Raw genomic sequence first — 25,808 nt, forward strand, 5'->3', positions numbered from 1 at the left:
ATTTGCATGTTCCTATTATGCGAAACACACAGGAAATAAATAATAAATAAATAATATATAGTATATATATAATATATATATATATATATATATATATATATATATTACTTATTATTAAATATAATAATCAATAATTCATTCATTCTGTTTGTCCACATCTGAAGTTTGACTTTTGAAAAAAAGAAAACAAAACCATACGGTTTTGTTTTCTTTCTTTAGAAAATATTGTTTGACAAATAGAAAATATGCAGGTATTTTTCATGATTTATAATAAAATAATATTTGAAATTGGAAAATTAAAAAATTTTTTAAAAGTTATGATTAACAAATAAATTTTGTTTTTTATACGCTTTTTATAAGAAACTTCGTTTGACTGATCTAAATTATACAAATTTGTATGCTTTTTATTTATAAAAAATATTAGAAAATTGTTAATTGTTAAGAATTATGATTAAGAAATAAGAAATATAAGGTAAAGGTCCCAATTATGGGACAATTTACAATTTCGTCCCTATTATAAGACAGTATTACAAAAATAAAATAAGTGCAATTAAAATTGGTCATACGAAATTTCTACTTATTTCAAAAAATTTTACACGCTATAAGAAAAATTATTTGTGTATAGCATTTAATTTAATAAGAAATGTTTAATTGCATTTTAGCTTTTAAATTAAGGTAAGCCAGGTTTTTCGTCAGACTGCCGTCTCACATTAGGTACACTTCCCACACAGCACATGATATTTCCTGAACATTTCACTGAAAGATTGAAATATTTCAGTGCAAGGTTTGCAATTGTCTGGAACCTACAAATTTTATCGGATTTTCATGGATTTGGTCTTAAATTGAAGGGAATAAAATTTCTAAGAGATTCCTCTAAACCAATTTTTGAATTTTAAATTGTTTATATTTTTTTTGTTATTCAAAGTTAATAATTTACAATATTTTTAGAAAAAATCATGTTAATTTTTTTATTTTTTCGTTGCAGATGATTGGAATCAATTTAAATTAGTCTAGCATGACCACCAGACAAATAATAATGTATAATACAATTTATTTAAATTGTTGCAAACAATGTTAATTAACAAATAACTATTGTACTTTTTTATAAAAAATTTTTTTTTTTGCAGACAAATTTATGTTTATTTAAGTAATCTATGTCGATTTTGGTAAAATTTATTTTGAATTTAACAATTACCATTGTTATTAACAATTACATGAACAATAATCTAATTATCAATAATCAAGTAGAGCCATTTATTTGTTTAAAAAGTAAATAATTTGTTTATAACAAATGTAATTGAGGGGACGGATTCTAAAAGGGGATACGCGTGGATTGTCACGTATACACTGAAAAACTGTTGGTAGAGCAGTTCCGCTATTGACTGTTGTGCAGCGCTACTTAACTTTAAACTCACAGCTCTATCAAAATTAGGCGAGTTGCTCTCCTAAACTTGACTACCAATGGCGTTGGCGAGCGGCTGCTTGACAAAAAGGTCAGCAGCTCTATCAAAAAGGAGAGTTGCTCGCCCAAAAAGGAGAGTAACTCGCCCAAAAATAAAGTGAGCTGTGCGTTTCTTTTTAACGCAGCAGTTCACCGCATTGGGCGAACAGCTCTACCAACAGTTTTTCAGTGTAACTATTGACCAATAGTGCGATTTTCAAACATTTTCAAATTTAATGACACAAATTTATACACAATGAAAATGCGCATCTTTTTTCTTTAAGAAATAAATTTATATCTTTTTTAGTTTATGAAATAATGAGAAAAAACTAAATTTTTGAAAACCAAAAAATTTAAATGTTTTACGTCTTTAACTCGTCCTGGCGTTTTTGATTTTTTATATTTTGTAATCAAACAAAAACGAACTTACAGATTAAGGTTTCCTGAAACCAACTATACTTTTAAAACTACAAAATCTTAATTAATAAAAAGTTTATTAATTTTTTCGAAAGACGTTGCAAAAAATGTGTTTTTCCAACTTTCAACGCTTCGTTTATCGAGGAAATTTTAAGGTACAAAAAACTTCCAGTGACAAAGTTTTTCATTACTATACGGACAAGTTTTCTGTAAAATTTTATTAACATGATATGAATGCTTACAAAGTTATTAATGTTTAAAGCGTATGGTGCGTCAGATTTCTCGCGCCTCGAACACATTGAGTCCCAAGGTGTTCGTTTGCAACGCGTTGAAAATGTGTTTGTCAATTAATATTGAATATTAATATTATTAATTAATATTCACAGTAAATAAAATTTAATAAAATTTATTTTTAACATAAATGTTTTATTTTGTTATATATAAAAAACTCAACTACAATAATATTTCTTATATTTAACTTTCTTGTTTTATTTAGTTTAAGGCTTCCACTCTTTGTCAAAATCATCTCGTTTACTACATTTCATGTTTTTAAAATAATTATTAAAAAACTCCTGTCCGTTTGGAGAAAGATATCGTACTAAACTTTTTACATCATTCATTTTGATTCAATTTTGAAAGCGGAAGGATTTTGTAATTATAGTTTTCAAAAGTATTTATACTTGATTCTGGTAAATACTGAATTGCGTAGCTTTCACTGATTTTAACATTTTTCGGGATTATTACTTCTTGGTCTGGTTCTTGACCAAAATGGCCATAATGTTTTCTCAATTGTGATAAAAAAATCTCGAAATCCTGGGAAAATTGTATTGGGTTTTTCCGAACCCTTTTTTTTGCAATCAACGGTCTCGGCAGCCGCGACCCATCTGGATACCATATTTTCCCGTAGAGTGAAAACAAATCACAAGTTTGAGGAAAATAGCATTTAAAAAAGGGTTACTTCCTCGAAAAGTGCACATGATAACCAAAAAAATTCTATTTTTTGAAAATGTCTGACAAAATACAGATATAAATAAAATAAAAATACTTCCTCTATGAGAGAGCAATATGTTTTAACGACAATATAGAATATAGAAAATATAGTATTATTGTACAAATTATTTTGCGAATAATTCTGCAATATTTTTTAAAAAAATATTTCTTATGTTTTTTGCTTAGAATACATGTTAAAATAAATAAACTGATGCTACTTTTATATAAAGTTAGCCGAATCGTCATAATCTCATAGTTAAATATTATTTAAAAATAATTACTTTGATAGCAAAAAACTAGTAAATAACTAAAATAATAATATTTTTACTATTCTTAATCAACAATTATTAGTTTAATTAACATTTAAATTAATGTCAAAATAACTGTGCATTAATTATTTGTATGTCAGTCAATTTTAACTATCTTCAGACGATTTTGGCTAATTATTATTAGTTACTTTTTAATAATAAATAATCGTTTTTAACTAAACTGCGATTCCAAAAGTTATCTGTGACTTCATTAAAAATTGTATTTTTTTTAAGTAAACAAATGAATAAACTAAAATAGTCTTAATCTGTTACAAACGAACACCTTGGGACTCAATGTGTTCGAGGCGTGAGAAATCTGACGCACCATACGCTTTAAACATTAATAACTTTGTAAGCATTCATATCATGTTAATAAAATTTTACAGAAAACTTGTCCGTATAGTAATGAAAAACTTTGTCACTGGAAGTTTTTTGTACCTTAAAATTTCCTCGATAAACGAAGCGTTGAAAGTTAGAAAAACACATTTTTTGCAACGTCTTACGAAAAAATTAATAAACTTTTTATTAATTAGGATTTTGTAGTTTTAAAAGTATAGTTGGTTTCAGGAAGTCTTAATCTGTAAGTTCGTTTTTGTTTGATTACAAAATATGAAAAATCAAAAACGCCAGCACGAGTTAAAGACGTAAAACATTTAAATTTTTTGGTTTTCAAAAATTTAGTTTTTTCTCATTGTTTCATAAACTAAAAAAGATATAAATTTATTTCTTAAAGAAAAAAGATGCGCATTTTCATTCTCTACAAACTTCAGTAATTCAAATTGCAATTTGTAATAGTTTCAAAAATTGACCTAATGGACAAAACTTAAACGCGTGAATCCACGCGTATCCCCTTTTAGAATCCGTCTCCTCAATTACATTTGTTATAAACAAATTATTAATTGTTTGTGCTAATAAATTTTTAAAGTTTTTGAAAGAATGTACATATTATATAAACATTTTATGTTTAAAAAATGCATAAAATGTTTACAAATGTCAAAGAAACTTGATTATTGTTCATGTAATTGTTCATAACAATGGTAATTGTTAAATTCAAAATAATTTTTACCAAAATCGACATATATTACTTAAATAAACAAAAATTTGTGTGAAAAAAAAATTTTGTATAAAAAAAATTTCTATTTGTTAATTAGTCTGAATTGGCATCTTTCTGCACCCAACCGACGATATATTGATAAATGTAACTAATTTTAAGAAGAATTTGAACTATTAAAATTTTGAAAAAATCTAAGTTTTTTAAAGTTTCTAATTACATTCATTAAAAATTGAAAGTTTATGAAATTTCAAATTAAAGCCTTTAGCCTTTTGAAGTTCATCTATTTTTGAAAATTGTAAACTCAATTCTTTTAAATGGCAATTAATATTGAAATATTTAAATAAAATTATTCAATAAATAATTTATAAATAACAATAATTGTATGATTGTTTTTTAAGAATGAAGTTATTTAAAAAGAAATATTACTGTCGGAAATAGAAAAATTTGAAAGTTTTGTATTAAAATTCTCGGTGATTTCATAGCAAAAAAGAAACCATTTTTGATTTTTTAGGTCAAAAAATTGAGAGTTTCCGGGCAGCGATTTTTTTTTGAAATTGTGTAGGATGATTAGGAGACTCACTAGGAGTCATTTCCAAAAATAAAATCCTTGGTCAATTCATAACTCTAATTTTTACATTTATGTTGTTGTCAAGTTGGTCTAGTTTGCATACATATTGTTGATATTTTAAGTTTGTAAAAAATGTAATTTTTTATGATTTTGAGTTTTGATATTTGCTTTCTGTTGTGTTTGTGACTTTTCTTTTGATATCTGTTATATTAGTTAAATCTTCTATTTAAAAAAATATTTTTTTTCGTTGATAAACGTTGTGGACTTCAACGTCGTTAAAAATTCAGAATTTTCTTAGGAATTCATATGTGTGAGTAATTAACGTATTGTTGGAAGGGGTATAAATATTATACCCCTTTCATTATCAATTTTTCAAACTTGGAAGGGGTTGTAAAAAAAATTTTTTATCCCACATGCACAAAAACGGCGCTTTCTGATAGCAGCCGACAGGGAGGAAAGTCATTCATTTCTTCGACCGTATGAAAATGGCGGCCGTGTTCTCCCAAGGGCAAGAAAATTAGCTGTTCACATGCATTTTTCTTGCCCAAGGGAGAAATCGGCCGCCATTTTCATACAAATCGAACAAGTGAATGACTTTTACTCCCTGTCGTCTGCTATCTGAAATCGCCGCTTTTGTGCATTAGGAATAAAAAATATCGTAAGTAACACGAGAATAAAGGCAGCCAATTTCTTTACGATGATTTTTGTGACACGAGTGGAGGTCCTCCACTCGTGTCACAAAAATCACCGTAAAGAAATGGCTGCCTTTCTCCTCTTGTTGCTTAATATACTATTTTTTCAAAAATTTTTTTTTAAAAAAAACCCTTAAAATCGTCTTAAAATGGATTTTTAAGTGAAAATTAGTATAAATATATATTAGGGTGGTCCTTAAAAAGGTTTTTTTCGAATTTCTTTGCTCCCAGGGGCTTAAATGCTTCCAAATCAATAAAAAAAAATTCCCTAAAAATTTGAGCTCTTAATATTAACTTTTAGATAGTCCGCACTCAAACTTAAGTTTTTGATGTGTTTTTTTTTGAAAAAAATTTGCTTTCAGGGTGCAGTCCCATGCTGAGCAGAAAACACAATGCAAAGCAGAAATTCGTGAGTGCAAGAGAGATAGTCAGATATCACTATCCTTTCTACTCTCACGAAATTCTGCTTTGCACTGTGTTTTCTGCTCAACATGGGATTTATATCCAAAAAATTGTAAACTGACATTAAAAATGGAAAAAACAGGCAGTCCACTCATGGTTACAAACAGTGGTCCACTCATGGTGACATACAACTTTTCATGGCAGACACCACAATTTTTTTTAGCCAAAATTATCACTTAATTAAACTAAGAAAATCAATTTCAATGTTCAAAGTAGTAGGAAAAAAATAAGTAACCTTTTAAAACTTAAATTTTACACTACTTTTACACTTCCGAATCAGTTTACTTATTGTAAGAGCGACTTTTTTTGGTTTGTGATCTTAAAATTGCGTTACATGAAACGGTAACGTATATGCGGAACTTAATTTCTTACGGTTTCTAGGTGCGGTGCTGCAATTCGCACTATTTATTTTACGTTTCCACTGTCAGATAACTTAAAAACTCAGGCGGTCCACTCAAGGTGACATTACCCTATATTTATTAAAAGTATATAAAAATAGTCATTTTCAAAAACCCATAAGTTTTGTCCTAATAGAGATAGAGAACATTTATTTTTTTTAATTTTCTCACAATTTAACTAACTTTACTTTATCTTTTGACAGTTGTAACTTTAGATGCATAGAAATCTGTTTAAATCTCAAAAACTGAAAAATTATTTCCTATTTAAGAAATTATATGCAAAAAACATTATTTTAGAAGGTCGCAACTTTTAGACTGATAAAGATAAAGCACTTCATTCTTTTCAAATTAACAGAAAATTGTATACACTTTAATTTTAGTGTAGACAAATTTGAGTTTACATGTACTGGAAAATAGTAATATGCAAAAAGTAAATTATGAACAGTTTTTTCATGGTTTTTCCTGAATTTCTATGGTTATTAGTTGCCGCAAGAAATTTAACAGTAACATCCTCTTTTCTACTTTTCATTTAAAGAACTTAAGGTAATAAAATACTAACTATGATTTATTTTCTTAAAAATAAGTTAACTAATATTTAGAAAAAAAAGAAAAAATAAGTTTTCTCAAAAACGGCTCGAGCGATTTTGTTCTTTTTGGGCTCAAAATGATCACGAGACAACCCAGAAACAAATTCAAGAAAAAAACCGGAGGTGCAAGCATTTTTTTGGTTGAACTTAATTCAAACCCACCGTGTATAAGCAAGTAAATGTACAATATTGCGACTAATGGTAACTTTTACGAATGTCATAAATTGTTGCAGGAAATAATCTACAGTCAACTCTATGAATAGTGCTGCAAAATTGCACAGCGTTTACGACTTTTCTTGGAACTGTAGTACCCCCACTGTTTGTATATTTCTCTCTTAGGGGAAACTCGAAATTCAGAAGCCGTGCTGAGTCGCTAAAGTGGGGATAGAGCTCGAGCGAGAAAGAGGAGAAGTGGCACTATTGATAGCGGCACTATTCGTAGAGTTGACTGTAATAGTGTATTAGTGCCAGTCTAATAGACGTATTTGTAATGACTTTGATATCGAATAGTTTGTCTGAATCGTACATTATACCTCTCTTTCTTGATGGTGTTTACCAACAAGAATTAAATTGTTTATTCGAAGTCCTGTACAGCGATTAGACATCTACTTAGCATCTGAGATGTCGAATAGACCCTTCGTCTTTTTCGAATGTGTAGCTGAATTCTGCGCGGTAGACGTCTAATAGACAACAATTTCGACGTCTTGTGGCGTCCCATTTCGACATCTATATAGATCTCGATTAACATTCCACATAGATCGATGTTTTAGACGTCAATTATATCTTTCATTTCTTACTGGGTCACAGCATGGTATATCCCATTTCCATCCCGCGATATCCCTGGGGTATCCCAGGGAGATCCCATGGGATATCTCACGGGACATTAATTTGGATAGTGAGAAATAAAAGGTCTAACCGACGTCTAAGAAGTTGAGAGGAGATCTAATTCTAGATTTAGTCTAGAAATGTTAGATATAGGTGTCAAAGTTGTTTGACTTCAAAGATATTTGTATTTGTCATTTAGTGGCTTAGTGTAATTTTATAAACATTGTAAGCATATGAAATTTATTGTTTTCTAAATTTCTTCAAGTAAGCAAAACAAAAGAAATTGTTGGTTTAGTACTGATTATGGCATCTAATGGTAACTTTTACAAATGTCAAATTGTTGCAGGAAATAATCCAATAGTGTACTAGTGCCAGTCTAACAGACGTATTTGCAATTACTTAAATATCGAATAGATTGTCTAAATCCTCCATTGTATCTTTAATTGTTTGATGGCGCGCACCAACAAGAATTAAGTTGTCTATTCGAAGTCCTAGACAGCGATTAGACATCTACTTAACATCTAAGATATCGACTGATTTTCAATAAATAAATAAACCACTCGTCTTTTGCGAATGAGCAGACAAATTCTGCGCGGTAGACGTCTAATAGACAAAAATTTCTACGTATATATAGACGTCTTTTGTTTCGTCCCATTTCGACGTCTATAAAGATCTCAATTTAGATTCCACATAGATAGATGTTTTAGACGTCGAATAGACGTCGATTAGATCTTTCATTTCTGACTGAGCTGGGATGTCCATAGGATATGCAAATTTTTTTTTCGTGGGGTATTTTGTGTGGGATATTGGGGAAAGGTGTACGAGATGATCCCCCTAAGGGAAAAAACCTATTATTCAAAGAAAAATCAACATATTCGAGTTTTTTTTGTACGCACTACTAGATAATTAATCTATCTAACTATCCTGATTTGAAATATATGCAGCTAATTAATATTTTACTATTAAATTTAATTTTTCTAAAACCTTACAAAAGGATCATCTTGGACACCGGGGTGTACAAGATAATCCCCATGGTATGGACAAGGTGATCCGTAGGATTATCTTGCCCCAATTATTGGAAAAGGAGTCTAAATTGAAGGAATAACAGTGTAAAGATAATAGTGTGTAGATAAGTTAGTTTTCATAATAAAAACATATAAGAAGCGAGAAAAATTGAATTTTTTATTAATACTAGATCATTCAATTTGAGGTGAGGCGAAATACATGGTGATCAGGGGGGATCATCTTGTACACCCATTGAGGGATCATTTTGACCCAAATGCCACTATTTTATAATTTGTTCGTAACTTAACCTACGAGCTCTGTTATTCCATAATACCAATCTGAACACTTAATTGAAGATATACTGAAGCCGTGAGTACAAGAAACATGGAATTTCAGCTACTACAACAAAAGTTATCTAAGCCCAAAATTAAGCTTTCCTTAGATCAAAAGTATGAAATTTTTATTTTTTCCAATAGAATTTTTTTAATGACGCGTGTTGTCATGACAATTTGACTGATTCATAGGTATGTCATTGGCAACGTATTACCGTATTTGCCTAAAAGGTGATGCTAATAGGCTCTCCAAAATTCAAAAGGATCATCTTGCCCCAGGGGATCATCTCGTACATCTTTCCCCTATGTTGCAGCGCATTAGCAAGAAACGAAATGAGATCGTTCCAAGTGTCAAAGAGTGTTTGTCCAGCTTGAAATGTAGAATTTTGTTATTCACTTTTTTTGGTAGATGATATATTAAATTACCATAACAGTTATATTTTGCACGTGTATAACCTCAAATAATGTATTCTTGACATAGTGAAAAATATCCGTATCACTGTAAAAAGAGTGTCATTCTTTAACACATTTACGTGGTCATTTTTAAGACGATTATTGGAGTCTTATTAGCCTTCTAAAATGCGTACATTTAGAGGTTATATTTGTAATCTAAGACGCTCAAATAAGACACTTATTTACAAAAGACATTTGTAAACGTCCAAATGTCTTCTATTAAGGTCACTTATACTAAAAGTGAAACCGTTGGCATTTTGTAATTAATTGAAAGCAATTTCATCTAGGGATATCCTGCAATGAAATTCTGTGTATTTGTGTTCTATGTACCAACACAGAACCTTTACAGGAATTTTTTAACCCGGCGAGTATGTGGTTGGGCATGTCTTGCTCCACACTTACTAAAACCTTATTAAATCCAAAAATTTCCACTGTATCGTTTTTGTCTTTCGAGTAGCTAGAGTTATGGGTTCATAAGAGAAGATGTTGGTGTGGTGATAGTGTTGTGCAAATTATGTTTTAAATTACTTGGACGTAAACGTCAGTTTGATATATCATTCGGCCTATATGTGTTCAACATGCGAGATTGTTTTACCTTTGCATGAAAGAAAATTGAATTGTAATATATTTTAAAAAGCAGTATTATACTTATCTTATTCTATAACGTTTAAAGTCCTAACTTTATAAAAGTAAAAAATTTTTTTTATAAAAGTTTAAATGTTTCATTGTTTTATTTAATCATATGATAAATCTTAAGATAAAGAATTGTCTTTGTCATCATAAATAAATAATTAATAAATAATTAAGGAAATACATTTTATTACATGCTTTTTTATAATATAATACCAGAAATTAACTTAATATAACCATAAGTAACATTTACAGGCAATTTTACAGTCAGGGCATACCATGCCTACCTCATGGTCGGTGTAACAGTTTCGCGCCACATGCTCACCGGGTAAAACATCTTTTTTAAAGGTACTTAAAATAGATTTTTACATATGATTTTTCAAAGCAGCTTTTAATAGGTTGGCATGGAAGATTTTTAAGAGTCAGAAAATGTATTGCTACAATGTTGTAACATGATGTTCCAAATAGTGTACGGTAAAATTACTGTAGTACGTGTTATCTGTTTGCAATTTTCTAAAAAATACTTTTGAGTAATAAATTAACGGTTTAAACATATTTTTAGTTAATGAAAATAAATTATGTTCATGTTGTTTAATTATAATAATAGTAGGTTTATGAACAGGTATTTGCATAACAAAAAATTTATTGACAAACGGGTTAACTAATAATAGGTTTATTTAATTTTTATGGCATTTGATACCTTTAATTCATCTATCAATTGCTCTTTAGGATCCTTATTTGGATCAGGTTCATAGTCTTCTATATGAGAGCCTACAAGTATAAAAAATATTATTTAAAAATTTTTTTATATAATTAAAATTTCTTTGTGATAAAGATAAACTACATCAAAATAAATGAAAGCATCCACTTGAAAAACTGTTATCTCCAATATAAATTTTATCTTTGTTCTATGATGAATAAAAATAATATTTCTCCATGAATATATTCAAAAATATTATTTGCTCTAAAAATAATAGGTGGTTGAATTTTTTAGATTGATAATTTTTCTTATTGTAAATATAGAAATAAAAGGTGCACTAATATAATTAAGGAAATACTTCAGTTATACATGTAAACATTGCTCTTTGGTCTTTCTAGGGATACAACAAAACTCTTATGTAAAAAGATTCAAAAAATTGTTTTAAAATGTCTCTAAAGCTTTTGAATCTAAGGTACGCTCTGAACATACATCTTAAGAAAAATCTTATTAAAATTTTTAATTTCGTTTTTTCAGAAATTAAATTTTTGATATTCTGTACTTTAAAATTCTGTAACTCAGCGATTTTTGCACCAAACTGGACTTAAGACTTTTAAAAAATTTTCAAACTTGACTAGGAATTTCACAATAGATATAGATAAGATAGGTATAGATAAGTTAAAAAGTGCCAAAGCATTTGGTCTAGTGAAATTGGAATATTTAAAAAAATTAGGATTAATTATAAGTCAGTGACATTAGGAATAGAGAAGAGTGGACTTCATTGAACCAGTGTTTTCAGTGAACCACTTCAATTTTTTGAAAAACGACTGAATGAAATTCTTTCTTATTCTGTATATAAGTTAATTTTACGCAAACTGACAATATTAAAAAATTTCCGGCACGTAGATGTATTATTTAAAAAGAAAAAGTAAAAAAAAACTTATTCACGTACAAAAGAAAAAATTTGGTGGAAATATAATGTTTTTTATTGAAATAGAAAGATTTAAAAATTAGTAAACTTGTGATTTATTTCACTTAGGGTGTCAACTTCATTATTCCGATATGATAATGAATTTTAAGGCTTACATAAATTTATTATAAACAATTTTTGCTGTGAATGTCATGTGGATACATGAGGCCAGGCAACATTGAACCACACGAAATAGCAAAGAATTTTCAATTTTAAGAGAAATAAAGTTGTCTGCTCTACTAACCAGTAATAAAAATGCTGGAAGATATGCTTTCATCACAATTCTCAACGTGATAAACTTAAATTGTCACTTCTGCTACACAACCTGACTTTGAAAAATATTAATCTAATATATTATCAACTAATAATTGTTTAACAATAATTTCCTATTTTATTGTTTGGAAAACTAGTTTATTTACACATTGCAAGTAGAAATATTACACAGGCACACAACAAAAATAAAATTGCGAGTGCGAAGAGTGCCAAATGGTAGGTTCTCTTCCTTAGGATATTTCTAAAGAAAAAAACGTTGTTTCTATTGATTTGAATTCAGTGACTCTACGTACATAAAAATTGAATACATAAAAGAAGTTGATAATGGCTGATCCAAAGTCGCTGATTACGAATTTGAAGTCAGTTTTTAAAAATTTAAAATGCCGAATTTTTAATTTCTCAGATTCACTCGAAAATCGTTACTCTAGGGTTTTCAGGATCCCTGAAAACGAATATCCTTAGGACTTCTATGTCCGTTCGAAAGACATCCAAAAGAAATCCTATGTCCTAAGGATGTTTTTAGGATGTATATCCTTTGCACGTCTTTTGAAAGGACATAGCCCTAAAGACATCCCATGTCCCAGTGCCCACTGGGTTGTTACTTAGGTGTTTCCTCAAATCGCTAACTGTAAATCTGAATTTTTCCTAGTTCTGAAATGCACTGAAAAAAATGAACTCAAAATGAGTCACAAAAGTGACTCATTTTGAGTTAAAAAACAATGAGTCTTCTCCATCTTAAACTTCTTCAGAGTATCCGCTGAAGATATAAAATAAAATTCGCGTACATTTTCCGCATTTTTTACAAAAATTCCCGTACATTAAATATAAGGGTTTGTGCAGCATTGTATAATAGGTAATATTAAGAAAAAGTAATAGAATTTTTAATGTTAATTTTTTATTACTTAACCCATTAACGCCCAACTCGTGAAAATTCTTTGGTCATTTTCAAGCTACGTAATTATAAATAAAACGGTTGCCAATTTATACCAGAGGTACATTTTCTAAAGGTTTTGGATGTGCTCTTTACGATTCCGGTGTCAAAAATAAATTTCGTCCAAACCAAAATTAAATATGGCGGTTTTAATGTTAAAAACACAAAAAAAATTCATTTTTTCAAGTTTAAAATTTTTGCACCTCGCAAAAGTGTAAAAATAAAATTCTATTTTCAACCATCGGTGCATAAAAATTATACACTTTCGAGAAAAGTGAAGTAGAATTGAAAATTTCAAGATGGCGGACCAATATGGCGTCAAATCTAAAGTAAAATTAAAAAATTTTGGGCAATATTCTTCATATTGCCGAAAAGTTAATGAATTCGTCTGAATTTTGTTCCTTGGGGGTTTTCGGTGTCGCTGATTACGAATATAAAATTCATTTTCAAAAATTAAAAATGGCGGATTCAATATGGCGGACTTATTTATTAAATTGATCAAATTCACTTGAAACTTGTTACTCGAGTGTTTTTGGGGTCGATGATTACAAACCCCCGAGTTACAAGATTGAAGCCAATATAATGACATTTGAAGTTTCTTATCCGCCATATTGAATCCGCCATTTTGAATTTTTAAAAATAAATTTCATTTTTGTAATCAGCGACCCCGAAAACCCCTGAGTGACAAGTTTCAAGTGAATTCGATGAATTTTTGTAAAACTGGTCCGCCATATTGGATCCGCCATTTTGAATTTTTGAAAAGGGTCAGAATTCGTGAAATTTCCACAGAAAATAAAAAGTATTTTTTTATATCGAAATGTTGAAAAAAAATTTTTATTTGGCCTTAAGAATGTGTCCACCAAAAAACAGAAAAAAAATATTTTTTATAAAAGTTATTGCAACATTAATTTTTTTGCAACTTTTTAAACAAAATTTTATTTCTCCTAAATGAATGAACCAATTTAAATGGAACAAGCGGGAATATAAAGGGGATAAAATATACTTTCGTTTAGAATTAGAAAGTTTTTAAAAAGTTTATTTTTTAATAATTATTTAATAAATTTTTTATAAACAATTAGTTTTTTTTAATGTTCTGCTCCTTTTAAAAATTTGAAAAAAATATCAACATACACTTAAAACTATAAGAAATCAAAATCCGTTGAGAAAATTTTGGAGCGACAATTATTTTAAAAGTTATAATGGAAATTATATTGAACGGAGATGCGATTTTGATGATTTTTAGAATAAAAACATTATTTTTAACTACGAAATGAACAAAACACTGTCAAATTAACATTTTTATTTAATTATATAACCATAAAAATTGATAAAAATGATCAAAAACTAATTTCAGCGTTGATGCACTACACCGCGCCAATATAATTTCTATTATAACTTTTAAAATGATTGTCGCTCCAAAATTTTCTCAACGGATTTTGATTTCTTATAGTTTTAAGTGTATGTTAATATTTTTTTCAAATTTTAAATTTTTAAAATGCGTAGAACATTAAAAAAATTAATTATTTATAAAAAATTTATTAAATAATTATTAAAAAATGAACTTTTTAAAAATTTTCTAATTCTGAACGAAAGTATATTTTATCCCCTTTATATTCCCGCTTGGTTCATTTAAATTGGTTTATTCATTTAGGAGAAATCAAATTTTGTTTAAAAAGTTGCAAAAAAATTAATTTTGCAATAACTTTTATAAAAAAAAAATTTGTTTTCTGTTTTTTGGTGGACACATTCTTAAGGCCAAATAGAAAAGTGAATTAGATGAATTTTTATAAAACTCGTCTGCCATATTGAATCCGACATTTTGAATTTTTGAAAATGAAGTTGATATTCGTAATCAGCGACCCCAAAAACCACCGAGTAACAAGTTTCAAGTGAATTTGATCAATTTAAAAAATAAGTCCGCCATATTGAATTCGCCATTTTGAATTTTTAAAAATGAATTTCATATTCGTAATCAGCAACCCCAAAAACCCCCGAGGGACAAGTTTCAAGTGAATTCGATGAATTTTTGTAAAACTCGTCCGCCATATTGGATCCGCCATTTTGAATTTTTTAAAATAAAGTTCATATTCGTAATCAGCGACACCAAAAACCCCTGAGTGACAAGTTTCAGGCGAATTCATTGACTTTTCGGCAATATGAAGAATATTGCCCAAAATTTTTAAATTTTACTTTAGATTTGACGCCATATTGGTCCGTCATCTTGAAATCTTAAATTCTACTTTACTTTTCTCGAAAGTGTATAATTTTTATGCACCGATGGTTAAAAATAGAATTTTATTCTTACACTTTTTCGAGGCGAAAAAAATGTCAAACTTAAAAAAATGATTTTTTTGTGTTTTTTGACATTAAAACCGCCATATTTAATTTTGGTTTGGACGGAATATATTTTTGACACCGTAATCGAAAAGAGCACATCCAAAACCTTTAGAAAATGTACCTCTGGTATAAATTGTCAACCGTTTTATTTATAATTACGTAGCTTCAAAATGACCAAAGAATTTTCACGAGTTGGGCGTTAATGGGTTAAGTAACATTGAATCAGTAATAATATATTTATATTATATTTTTCAAATTGAAGCAATGAAATATAAAATTATTTAAAATAAATATCAAACAAAATAATTAACTTTTTAAATCATATCTCGTAAATAAAAAGAGATATAAAATGCACAAATCGGTCGCAACACGGCTTCACATTTTTAATGATAAATCGATGAAGGATTAAAATTTGTTAATTTTCGAAGACTCATTTTAAAGCTGATGACTTAAGACTATTTTCAGAAAAAAATCCCGTTGAACAAAATAATTCCCGTACATTTATCCCACATTTCCCGTTTAAAATCTACGGCGCTATCTACGAGGTTCATTTTTGATGCAGCTCATAGTAAGTCACTTTTGTTCAACTTCGCATTTAAAATTTTATCAAAACCGACATTATGATCGTTTTCAGCGACCCCGTAAACCCTTCAGAGTAACAATATACGAGTAAATTTGAGAAATTAAAAAATTTTTTGGTCGCCATATTGGATTTGCCATTTTTAATTTTTAAAAACCGACTTCAAATTCGTAATCAGCGACCCGAAAACCCCTAAGCAACGATTTTTAAGGAAATCTGAATAATTTTTGTAAAAATCCGCCATTTTAGGTCTGCCATTTTGGATCAGCTATTTTTAATTTCTTTTATGTAATTAGAGTCACTGAATTCAAATCAATAGTAAAAATATGCGAAAAGTCTGTTTTATTTATAAAAAGTAAGTAAATTCCCCAGTAAATCAATTTCTCAGACTTTATTTTCTTTTTAAATACATTTTGAGGAAGAGAACCTACCATATGGTACTCTTCGCACTCGCAATTTTATTTTTGTTGTGTGCCTGTGTTATTTTCGAAGTAAGTTCTTGTGTTTTAATAGAGGAGGTTCAATGTAAATACAGGGTCTTCAAAATACAAATAGTGTAACAGGTTAGAAAAAAAAAATTTTATTATTTAGTCATAATAATTTGAGTTTGTAACGTGTGTATTAGCTAAAGGAGTATTTCAGTTTCATTCTGATGTAAAAAACTGATCAATTGTAAAATTTAATTTATACTACACTGAGAAAACTGTTTGGTTCCGGTAACAAAATTTTGGTTGTACCAACAAAATCTTTTATTTGAAATATGTGCAACAAAACCGTTTGGTTGGGCGAACCAAATTCTTTTGTCGACTTTTTCCAAAACAAATTTCAACACTAATATTTTGGTATAAACATGTAAATTTATAAATAAAGACTATAAATATCATTAATTGAATTCAATATAATATTGTTGATATTACTGTTTCTGTTAAATTATGAAAAAAAAAGAAAAAAAACAACGTCAACTGTCAAAGTGTGTATGGTTTCACGAGCAGCCATATTTATTAGAACAGCGCGTGCGCAGCAGACAATTTAGGGCCAGTTTCACCAAACTAGTTCAAGCACTAAACTCGTTCAAAGTATGAGTTGAACGAGATCAAGTCTCTGCGTACGTTTCACCATCTACTTAACTACGTTCAACTCGGTTGAACTAAGTTTATATTTTAATCGCTCAATTTTGTCGGTTTAAGCAGAGTTGACCACGTTCAACTTGGCGAACTCTCCGGAAGCGCAGTGCGAACTTTTACGATTTGTTGATTTTCTTAAGGGACTACTACCTATATGTAAAAAATTAATTAACATTCAGTGTATTATTTACTTAACAAAATAAGTGGAATCATTATATATATGTCGTAGGCAAATAGAAAAATCCGGCATTTAGCTTAATGCCTAGGTATTGGGCTAAATGCCGACAAGTAGATAAATGAATCGTGAAAAATGGTTATTTTTCTATTTGCCTGAAATCAATTAGTCATTTAGCTTATTGACTAGGCGTTAAGGAAATTGCCTAAGTAGCACCCGGCAAATAGAAAAATGAGAATACAGTAGGATCTTTGAATAGTGCAGTTCTGAACAGTGCAGTCATTAGTAAGTTGAGTAGACAAGAGGTTTCGGGGGGCAAAGAGGAAGGGAATCTGTGACGTCAAATACAGTGCCGTCGCTCATTTGATTATTTACACGGAGAAAAAGGAATAGTTGACACATCCAGATACATGGATGTCATAACCATGTTATATTGAAAAATACGGGATATCCATAGTTAAGGTTGCTGCTTCCATATTCTATGGCTGGCTGTATATTGTTGGAGCAGCAAAAGATCAATGGTTGGGTGATCCATAGTAATGGAAATGGGAAACAAAAAAATTTGAATCACTCAATTAATTAAATTCCATGTCACTTGAGATATTTCATACACATTTTTGTTAATTAATACACACCACTTATTGAATAACCGCATATTAACGAAATAAATTATTAACCGATGGGGGAGACACGAACCCTAGACCTAACGCATACTAAACACTAACGCTATCCACTACACTATACACGCAACTACAATATTTGAGCATATAATATTCCTTATATACTCTACACATATTTCATGAAAATGAATTTACATAAAAACTAATAGACAATAACGATAATAAATAATAAACAATTATAACACTATTTATACACAATAAACTTACAACGTGATTATATAGACGTGACAGGAAACCGACGCGACGGACAAATTGAGACGACCATTTTTAAATGGATGCCATGATAATGAATTGCGCGCAACATGTATCGAAATTTTGAACTAACTATGGATCTCCCAACCAAAGTTTACATGGATGAGGCAGCCATATGTGAAAATCCATAGCATGAATTGTAAGCCCAACCATGCCTATGGATGTCACATCCATATTTGATTCAACAATATAATATGGCTCCCTCATCCATTGAATATGGAATGTGCTTCCATTCTGAAAGTTGTCTCTTCCATTGAATTGGATAACACAACAATATTCTGCTCAACAATATTTTTATGGATATCTCTTCCAGACCTTTTCTTTCCGTGTAGTATCATTTAGTGGTGCCCGGTATTTAGTAGTGGGGGACCCTTAATTTTCTTGACACGGACCTGAATGTTTTAGTTTTTGCTTGCTTCGAATAGTGCACAATATTCCCGACGACTGCACTATTGAAAGATCCTACTGTATGTGCATGTGTCACTCAACAGAAATATTAAAAAAAAATATGTCAAAATTAATTAACACAAATATTTTATTATCAATAATAATTATATTTTTTATTTATTTATTACGGCATGTAGAGGACTGATGACACCGCGAGTTACATAGTATTTTAGCCTTTTAACAAGAGCATCTGTTTGTTTGACATTGATTCAAAGCTGCCTTACAGTTACATATTTTGTAACCCTGTCCACCAGTCATAGATTGCTGAGACACAGCTTCCCTTAAAGTTAATGTAACATCTTTACATACGTCGTCAACTTTTATAATTTCGGTTCCCGATTGCACAATGTTAGTTCGAGGAAACCAACCTTTTATAATTCCACCCTTAGTTCCTATTTGATAAACACCATTTTGAACATCTAAAATGACACCAAAAATAGTCGCGAAATCAAATGGTCCACGATCTACAGCCGGAACCGAAAGAGTTATGCAAGACCCAATTTGTGTTAATTAATTTTGACATATTTTTTTTTAATATTTCTGTTGAGTGACACATGCACATATTCTCATTTTTCTATTTGCCGGGTGCTACTTAGGCAATTTCCTTAACGCCTAGTCAATAAGCTAAATGACTAATTGATTTCAGGCAAATAGAAAAATAACCATTTTTCACGATTCATTTATCTACTTGCCGGCATTTAGCCCAATGCCTAGGCATTAAGCTAAATGCCGGATTTTTCTATTTGCCTACGACATATACAAAGCATTCTATCCCAAACTGACCCACTATCAAAACAATATTGCATGTACACTCCCGCTCAATAACTTTTGCCCACCCTACAGCGATTGAAGGTTTTACAAAAAGTTTTGTATTTTTCTTATTATTAAAGATAAAAAGCTCAAAAAGGTCTCTTTTTAAAGCTCTTTTCCTGAGTTTTAACACTGTATAAAACAAAAATTTAAAAAATTAATTTGTTAATGTTTAAAAAATGTTATTGCAACATAAAATTTTTCGTTTTTTTTTCGCTTTTTTTAAAGTGATACAGTTTCATAGGAAATGGTCGCACATTAATCAAACACATATTTTCTGAAAGCTAGTTTTATCACCTTTAAAATGCATTTTTTAAAATTTTTATACGATAATTTTTAAGAAAAATATAATTTTTTGTTTAAAAAATTAGCCATTTTTTTCAATTGTTGATAATTCAAAAACTGTTAATTTAGGAAAAAATTTTTAAGAACATAAATTGGTCCTTTTTGTGTGCAGAATTAGAAAAAAAATATTAAAAATTTTTTTTTGAAAAAAATTTTTTTGAATTTTTTTGAAAAAAAATTTTTTTTCATTTTTTATATTTTTATGTTTTAATTGTAGAAACTCGCTTTTTACACTCACTTGTGACAATTGTTACAAGACTGAGATTATGATGACAATCGTCAAAGTAATTAAGAACCTTTAATCCGTTTACAAACAATATAATAAATAAGTATTATATCAAAAGTTATTTAAATGATTGGTGAGTTAAAATTATTAAAAAAAATTAAATAAATACGGTGAAAAATTTTCTTGCTTGTTGTAGTGAGTATAAAAAGCGAGTTTCTACAATTAAAACATAAAAATATAAAAAATGAAAAAAAAAATTTTTTTTTAAAAAAAATTTTTAATATTTTTTTTCTAATTCTGCACACAAAAAGGAACAATTTATGTTCCTAAAAATTTTTTCCTAAAGTAACCGTTTTTGAATTATCAACAATTGAAAAAAAATGGCTAATTTTTTAAACAAAAAATTATATTTTTCTTAAAAATTATCGTATAAAAATTTTAAAAAATGCATTTTAAAGGTGATAAAACTAGCTTTCAGAAAATATGTGTTTGATTAAAGTGCGACCATTTCCTATGAAACTGTATCACTTTAAAAAAAACGAAAAAAAACGAAAAATTTTATGTTGCAATAACATTTTTTAAACATTAACAAATTAATTTTTTAAATTTTTGTTTTATACAGTGTTAAAACTCAGGAAAAGAGCTTTAAAAAGAGACCTTTTTGAGCTTTTTATCTTTAATAATAAGAAAAATACAAAACTTTTTGTAAAACCTTCAATCGCTGTAGGGTGGGCAAAAGTTATTGAGCGGGAGTGTAGATGCTTTGTTTCAACAGATTTAACTTTATTAAATGTAAATTAAATTAAAAAAATATAAAGAAAGAAGGATTTTAAAAAAAGAAAAATAAATCTGACAAATGTTTAGAAATATTCATATAAAAGCCATTACAAATTTTGAATGGTCATTTAATTGACATTCGTATTGAAATTTACAAATCTGATCTACTACTCCACAATCACAAAATATGTATGTACTATTATGTTATTAAATTAAGAAAATATAAAAAAGGACTTTAAAAAAAAGTTTGGCTCTCTCTGTCTAATTTTGCTTTCAACAAAAAATTTAAATTTTGTAATTTTTTAAATAACTTTTTTCTTTATTAAAATTTTCATTTACTCTTGTCAAAATTGTATTTCTGCCATGAAAACGAATCGATTTATGTATATAAAGTATATATTTTATCAATATTTATAAAATTAATCGGACGATATTTTTATTTTTAACAAAAAATTTAAATTTTGTATTTTTTGAAATTTTTTAAAATACTTTTAAATAATTATTCTAGATTAAGAAATTAAGCAATTGGTATATATATTATATTGTGGAAGCTAAATGATCATAAAAAGAACAACTTGTTTTTTACTCCACTACTCATTTTTTATTAAGGTTTTAATTTAAAATAATAGATATTAAGCTCAAAAGAACCTATGCGACATTTATATTTTAGGTTAGTTCAGTTGTTTATTTACATTCCGTGGTTAGATTTAAGCGCCATAACCACTACACTGAGAGAAAAGAAGGTACACTGCTGTTCATTTGGAGGTTGTGTATCGCAATTCAAATTTGGATCAACTGCGCACTCTAAAGACCGCATGGTCAAATAACCTAGGTTATGGAGACCATGCGAGCTCACTGCGTCCCATGTCAAGAGTCAGCAGCGCGCTCTAAAGGGGCGCGTTACACGCCCCTTTAGAGTGCGCAGTTGATCCAAATTTGAATTGCGATACACAACCTCCAAATGAACAGCAGTGTACCTTCTTTTCTCTCAGTGTAGGAAATTCTAGGGAATGTAGATTAACTAAACGCGTTCATTTTAAACTGGGATTAGGCTGGTGAAACGCACTAGCGGTTAACTCTGACGATCAAGAGTTGAACGAGTTCAGTTGAACCAAGCTTAACCGCCAGTTGGTGAAACTGGCCCTTAATCACATTCTGTAGATTATTTAGTACGGACAACCAAATTTTAGTAATCTCAACAAAAAGTGCTCAACAAAACGATTTTGTTGACATTACAATATTATTTTTCTCAGTGTAGGACTTTATAAAAGACCCGGTTCAATGATGCTAACTCTCTCCTACTTGTTTAGTAACTTGATGTCTTTTACTGCTGTTCTGCTTTTTACTTGAAATAAGCCTCTCACATGTTCATTATAGAATATATGCATAAATGAATGTAAAGGTTAAAATAAAGGGTTTTTTTCGACGTTCAGGCTGACAGTGCTGTGAAAATAGCAAACGAGGTTGGTTAGTGAGTAAAATTGTGAATTTTGGTTGGCTAAAGTCTAAATTGACAGTTTTCGTGCTATCATTTGATGCCCCAGTAAGAAGAGGAAAATTGAAAAGAATTCAAAAGTTGTATTCTTCTCAATAGGCGAATTTACCTCGGATCTCTATTCCACGGGAACCATCAAAATTTCAGAAAAATCTTTTATTCTGAATTGACTTCACAAAATATAAAACGCGCATTCAAAAGAATGAGAAAGTACAACAAATCAGTAGAAATTTCTATTCCACTAAATTGACTTGAGGTTATGTTTCAAAACTTTTCATTAAACATAATTAAACTTGACGTTAAACATTAAACACTTCAAAATTTCTTTCAATAAGAGCATTTTACATTTTATTGTAAGCACTATGCGTTTTTTAACCATATTTTCACTAGTTTTAACATTTGATTTTAATAATTTAGCACTGAAATTACCACTAATCTGAATTTTAATACATTTAATTAGTTCACTTTACAATAAATAAATATATAACAACAATTATTTATCTAATATTATTCGCACACTAAAAAGATATGATAAACATATTTTTTATGTGCGAATAATATTAGAAAAGTAATCATCCTTACAAAAATAACACTGCACTTTTTCTTCGAGTACACAAAATATTTACAAGTTGCACTTATTACACGTGTTTTACATCCCTCGACTCTCGACATCTCTTCTGACAGTTTCATCACTTCCACACACTCAATATTCTTCTTAGCACAAAAATCACAAAAAGTTAGAAACAAATAACCACATTAAGCTTTAACAAATGCACTAAGAGGACAACACTATATGTTATGCGTCATATGTCAAGCCGACATCTTTTTTTCTCGTTTACTAACGAAAACGGTAAAGCCAACTACTTTTGTGAATGCATTTACTGTTTGACATTTTCTAATTCTAAATAGTTACGTTAGACGACATCTTTTTTTTCTCATTTACTAACGAAAACGGTAAAGCCAACTATTTTTGTGGATACATTTACTGTTTCACATTTACTAATTCTAAATAGTTACGTTTTACATGCAAAATATTAAAACTTACTGGTAAAATTACTAGATTTTACTAACAAAATAGACGGGAGAATAAATTCCGCTTTTACTAATAATAAAGTAGTTGCCCTAACCATTCATTTCTCTCAGTGTGAAACCATTAACAGTCAATCCAAAAAAATAGAACTCCATATTTTTTCAGAAACTTTGCGCATTAAAAAAATAGAAAGTTTGAATTCTTTGCTATCGCCTTGCTCACACGTAGAATTAAGAATAATAGGTTTTTTTGAAATTTGGTGGTTCCCGTGGAATAGAGCTCCAAGGTAAATTTGCCTATTTAGAATAATTAAAAATTATCGTTTTCAAACAAATTTTCTGGAAATATAATTATTCTCTATTCCTCGCTTATTACCGGGGCTTAGTTTCAAATGACTGAACGTGAAAACGGAACCCTAAAACTGCCAATTTAGAATTTTAGCCAATCAAAATTCACAATTTCACCCACCAACCAACCACGTTTGCCATTTTCACAGCACTGCTAGCCAGAAAGTCTGAAACACCCAAAGTAAGGCCTGCTTGGAAATTTTAATTCATCTACCTTCTTTAAGATACCGATGTGTACATTAATGCCAGTTCTGTAAGTGTTTTACGTAATTTATAAATAACCCCATTAGAGGATTTTCGGGTAACCAAAAATTCAAAGATTTTTCTATAAGCAAAGTCAATCGAAATTTGAAAAAAACTTATTTCAAGCGCAGTAGTTTTCAAAAATTCGAAGTGTCCTGTTCTATTGAAATTGCAATTCTGTAAGCGATTAATAAGCAATCATAAAGTTTAAAATTACGAAAGTGGCTTTGATTGGGCTATAAAATGAAAATTTTGAATATCATAAAATATAGATAATTGAAAATCAGAGATAAAACGTTTTCATGAATCTGCTTTCGATTGTTTTGACCTTTTATAAAATAATGTAAATTTCAGTGCTGAAAATAAAAAAAATTTTAAAGATATGTTTATTCTTCTTCTAATAAAGCATATATCGAGATTCTGTTGTATCATAAAAATTATCATAAAAACTGATAATAAACAATTTGAACTAATATTTTTTATAAAAAGTATTAAAAATTGAATACAAATTTTTTTATTTACCTGCACGTTGTGTAGTAATTGGGCTAGGATCCCTAGATTTGACGGCGTCGCGAGTCATTTTCTCGACCTTTGACTCATATGATACAATGTACTTTTTCACAGTGTTCTCATCCTCTTCTGTACTTTTAATAGATATCTCTAATTCCCCAGAGTCTGGTTCACCGTCATAATCTGGTTCGACTATTTCTGGAATCGCCTCAGTATCACTCAATTTAGACCTCCTCCCATCTGACGCACGGCTTTGCTGTGGACTGTCGTCACCAGGTCCTAACTCTCGTATACAATGGCACTCAAGGTCGTCGATTTTTTGTTTTCGCCTTTCTTCTTCACGTTTAGATAAATCCTCTTCTTCTACAAAAATTTTAAACGGATGTTAACACAATTATTATATATAATTACCTTGATATTTAAAGATCTTTTGTGAATAACATAAGCATGTCCAAGTTAAGTAATTTAATAAGAAAATATAAAAAATAAAAATATCCAGTTGTTTGCTAATGACATATATATATACAAATTAGTAAACTACCAATGTTATAGCTAGGGCGCGCGGCGGTTAGTACTCTGTGGGACGCTATATAGTCCAGTCACATTAACATTTTTAGACTTTTTATCTCTGGACCCCAATTTTTTTTGCTTAAACCTTTCAATTTACGGTCAAAATAAAGTGCCTAAATTTGGTACTTCAAACTCCGTCGGGAAAGCAAAAAAATTTTGCAAAAGAGGTGCAAAAATCAGTTTTTTGAAAATTACCGCTTTCTATTCCATTTAAGGGTAAAAATAGTCATTAAAAAAAGAAAGTGTAAAAAATTCTGAGCAATTTAAAAAAAAGTGAACCTTGTAGCTCAAAAATTGACCGAGATATGCCCTCTGCAAAAAACACGTTTTTTTTCGTGATTTTAGCCAAAATTCTCTATTTCTCAGTTTTTTCAGAACTACTTCTAAAATAACACAGGTTTACAAATTAAAAACTTTTTTTTGTTAATCGAAAAAAACATTTTTTTTTTAATAGTAGGTATTTTTTGAGTAAGAAAATCATAGTTTTAATTTTTTTTCCTCGTGCAATTTTTCTGTAGCTTCAAATTTTGCATTTTCGAGGTGCGGCGTCACTTAAACTTACCTGTAGGAAAATTAGCTTGTCAAAATATAATAAGTAAGGTATCATTGAAAAGGTTATTGAATTACCTTTCGATCCATAGGTCCCAGAATAATATTCAACAAAAATTCAGAGAGTTACAGTCGATTAAAGATCAAATTTCATGACAATTTTGATGATTTTTAAATATTTGAGTAACTTCTACTATTTTGTTCTACATCAAACAGGAAAAAATGTTTAGGTTTTAATTTTTTTATTGATAGACTATATGATTACAAAAATTTTGAGC

General features: G+C 29.2%; 1 protein-coding gene across 6 annotated transcripts in view; it reads right to left on the bottom strand.

The window, feature by feature from the left end:
- The window catches only part of LOC122502218 (titin-like), a 128,887-nt gene that overhangs the window by 20,286 nt on the left and 82,793 nt on the right, over positions 1 to 25,808 (bottom strand). For 5 of the 6 annotated variants that reach the window (XM_043612158.1, XM_043612155.1, XM_043612156.1 and 2 more), the window contains 2 exons: positions 24,424 to 24,774; positions 10,863 to 10,933 (listed from right to left, as the gene is read on the bottom strand). In XM_043612158.1, coding sequence (XP_043468093.1) covers positions 10,863 to 10,933; positions 24,424 to 24,774 — 422 coding nt within the window. The remainder of the gene's footprint in view (positions 1 to 10,862; positions 10,934 to 24,423; positions 24,775 to 25,808) is intronic. The other variant, XR_006301621.1, reaches the window with a different exon arrangement.

The sequence above is a fragment of the Leptopilina heterotoma genome, unplaced genomic scaffold, assembly GCF_015476425.1.
Source record: "Leptopilina heterotoma isolate Lh14 unplaced genomic scaffold, ASM1547642v1 Lhet_223, whole genome shotgun sequence".
Taxonomy (NCBI): Eukaryota; Metazoa; Arthropoda; class Insecta; order Hymenoptera; family Figitidae; genus Leptopilina; species Leptopilina heterotoma.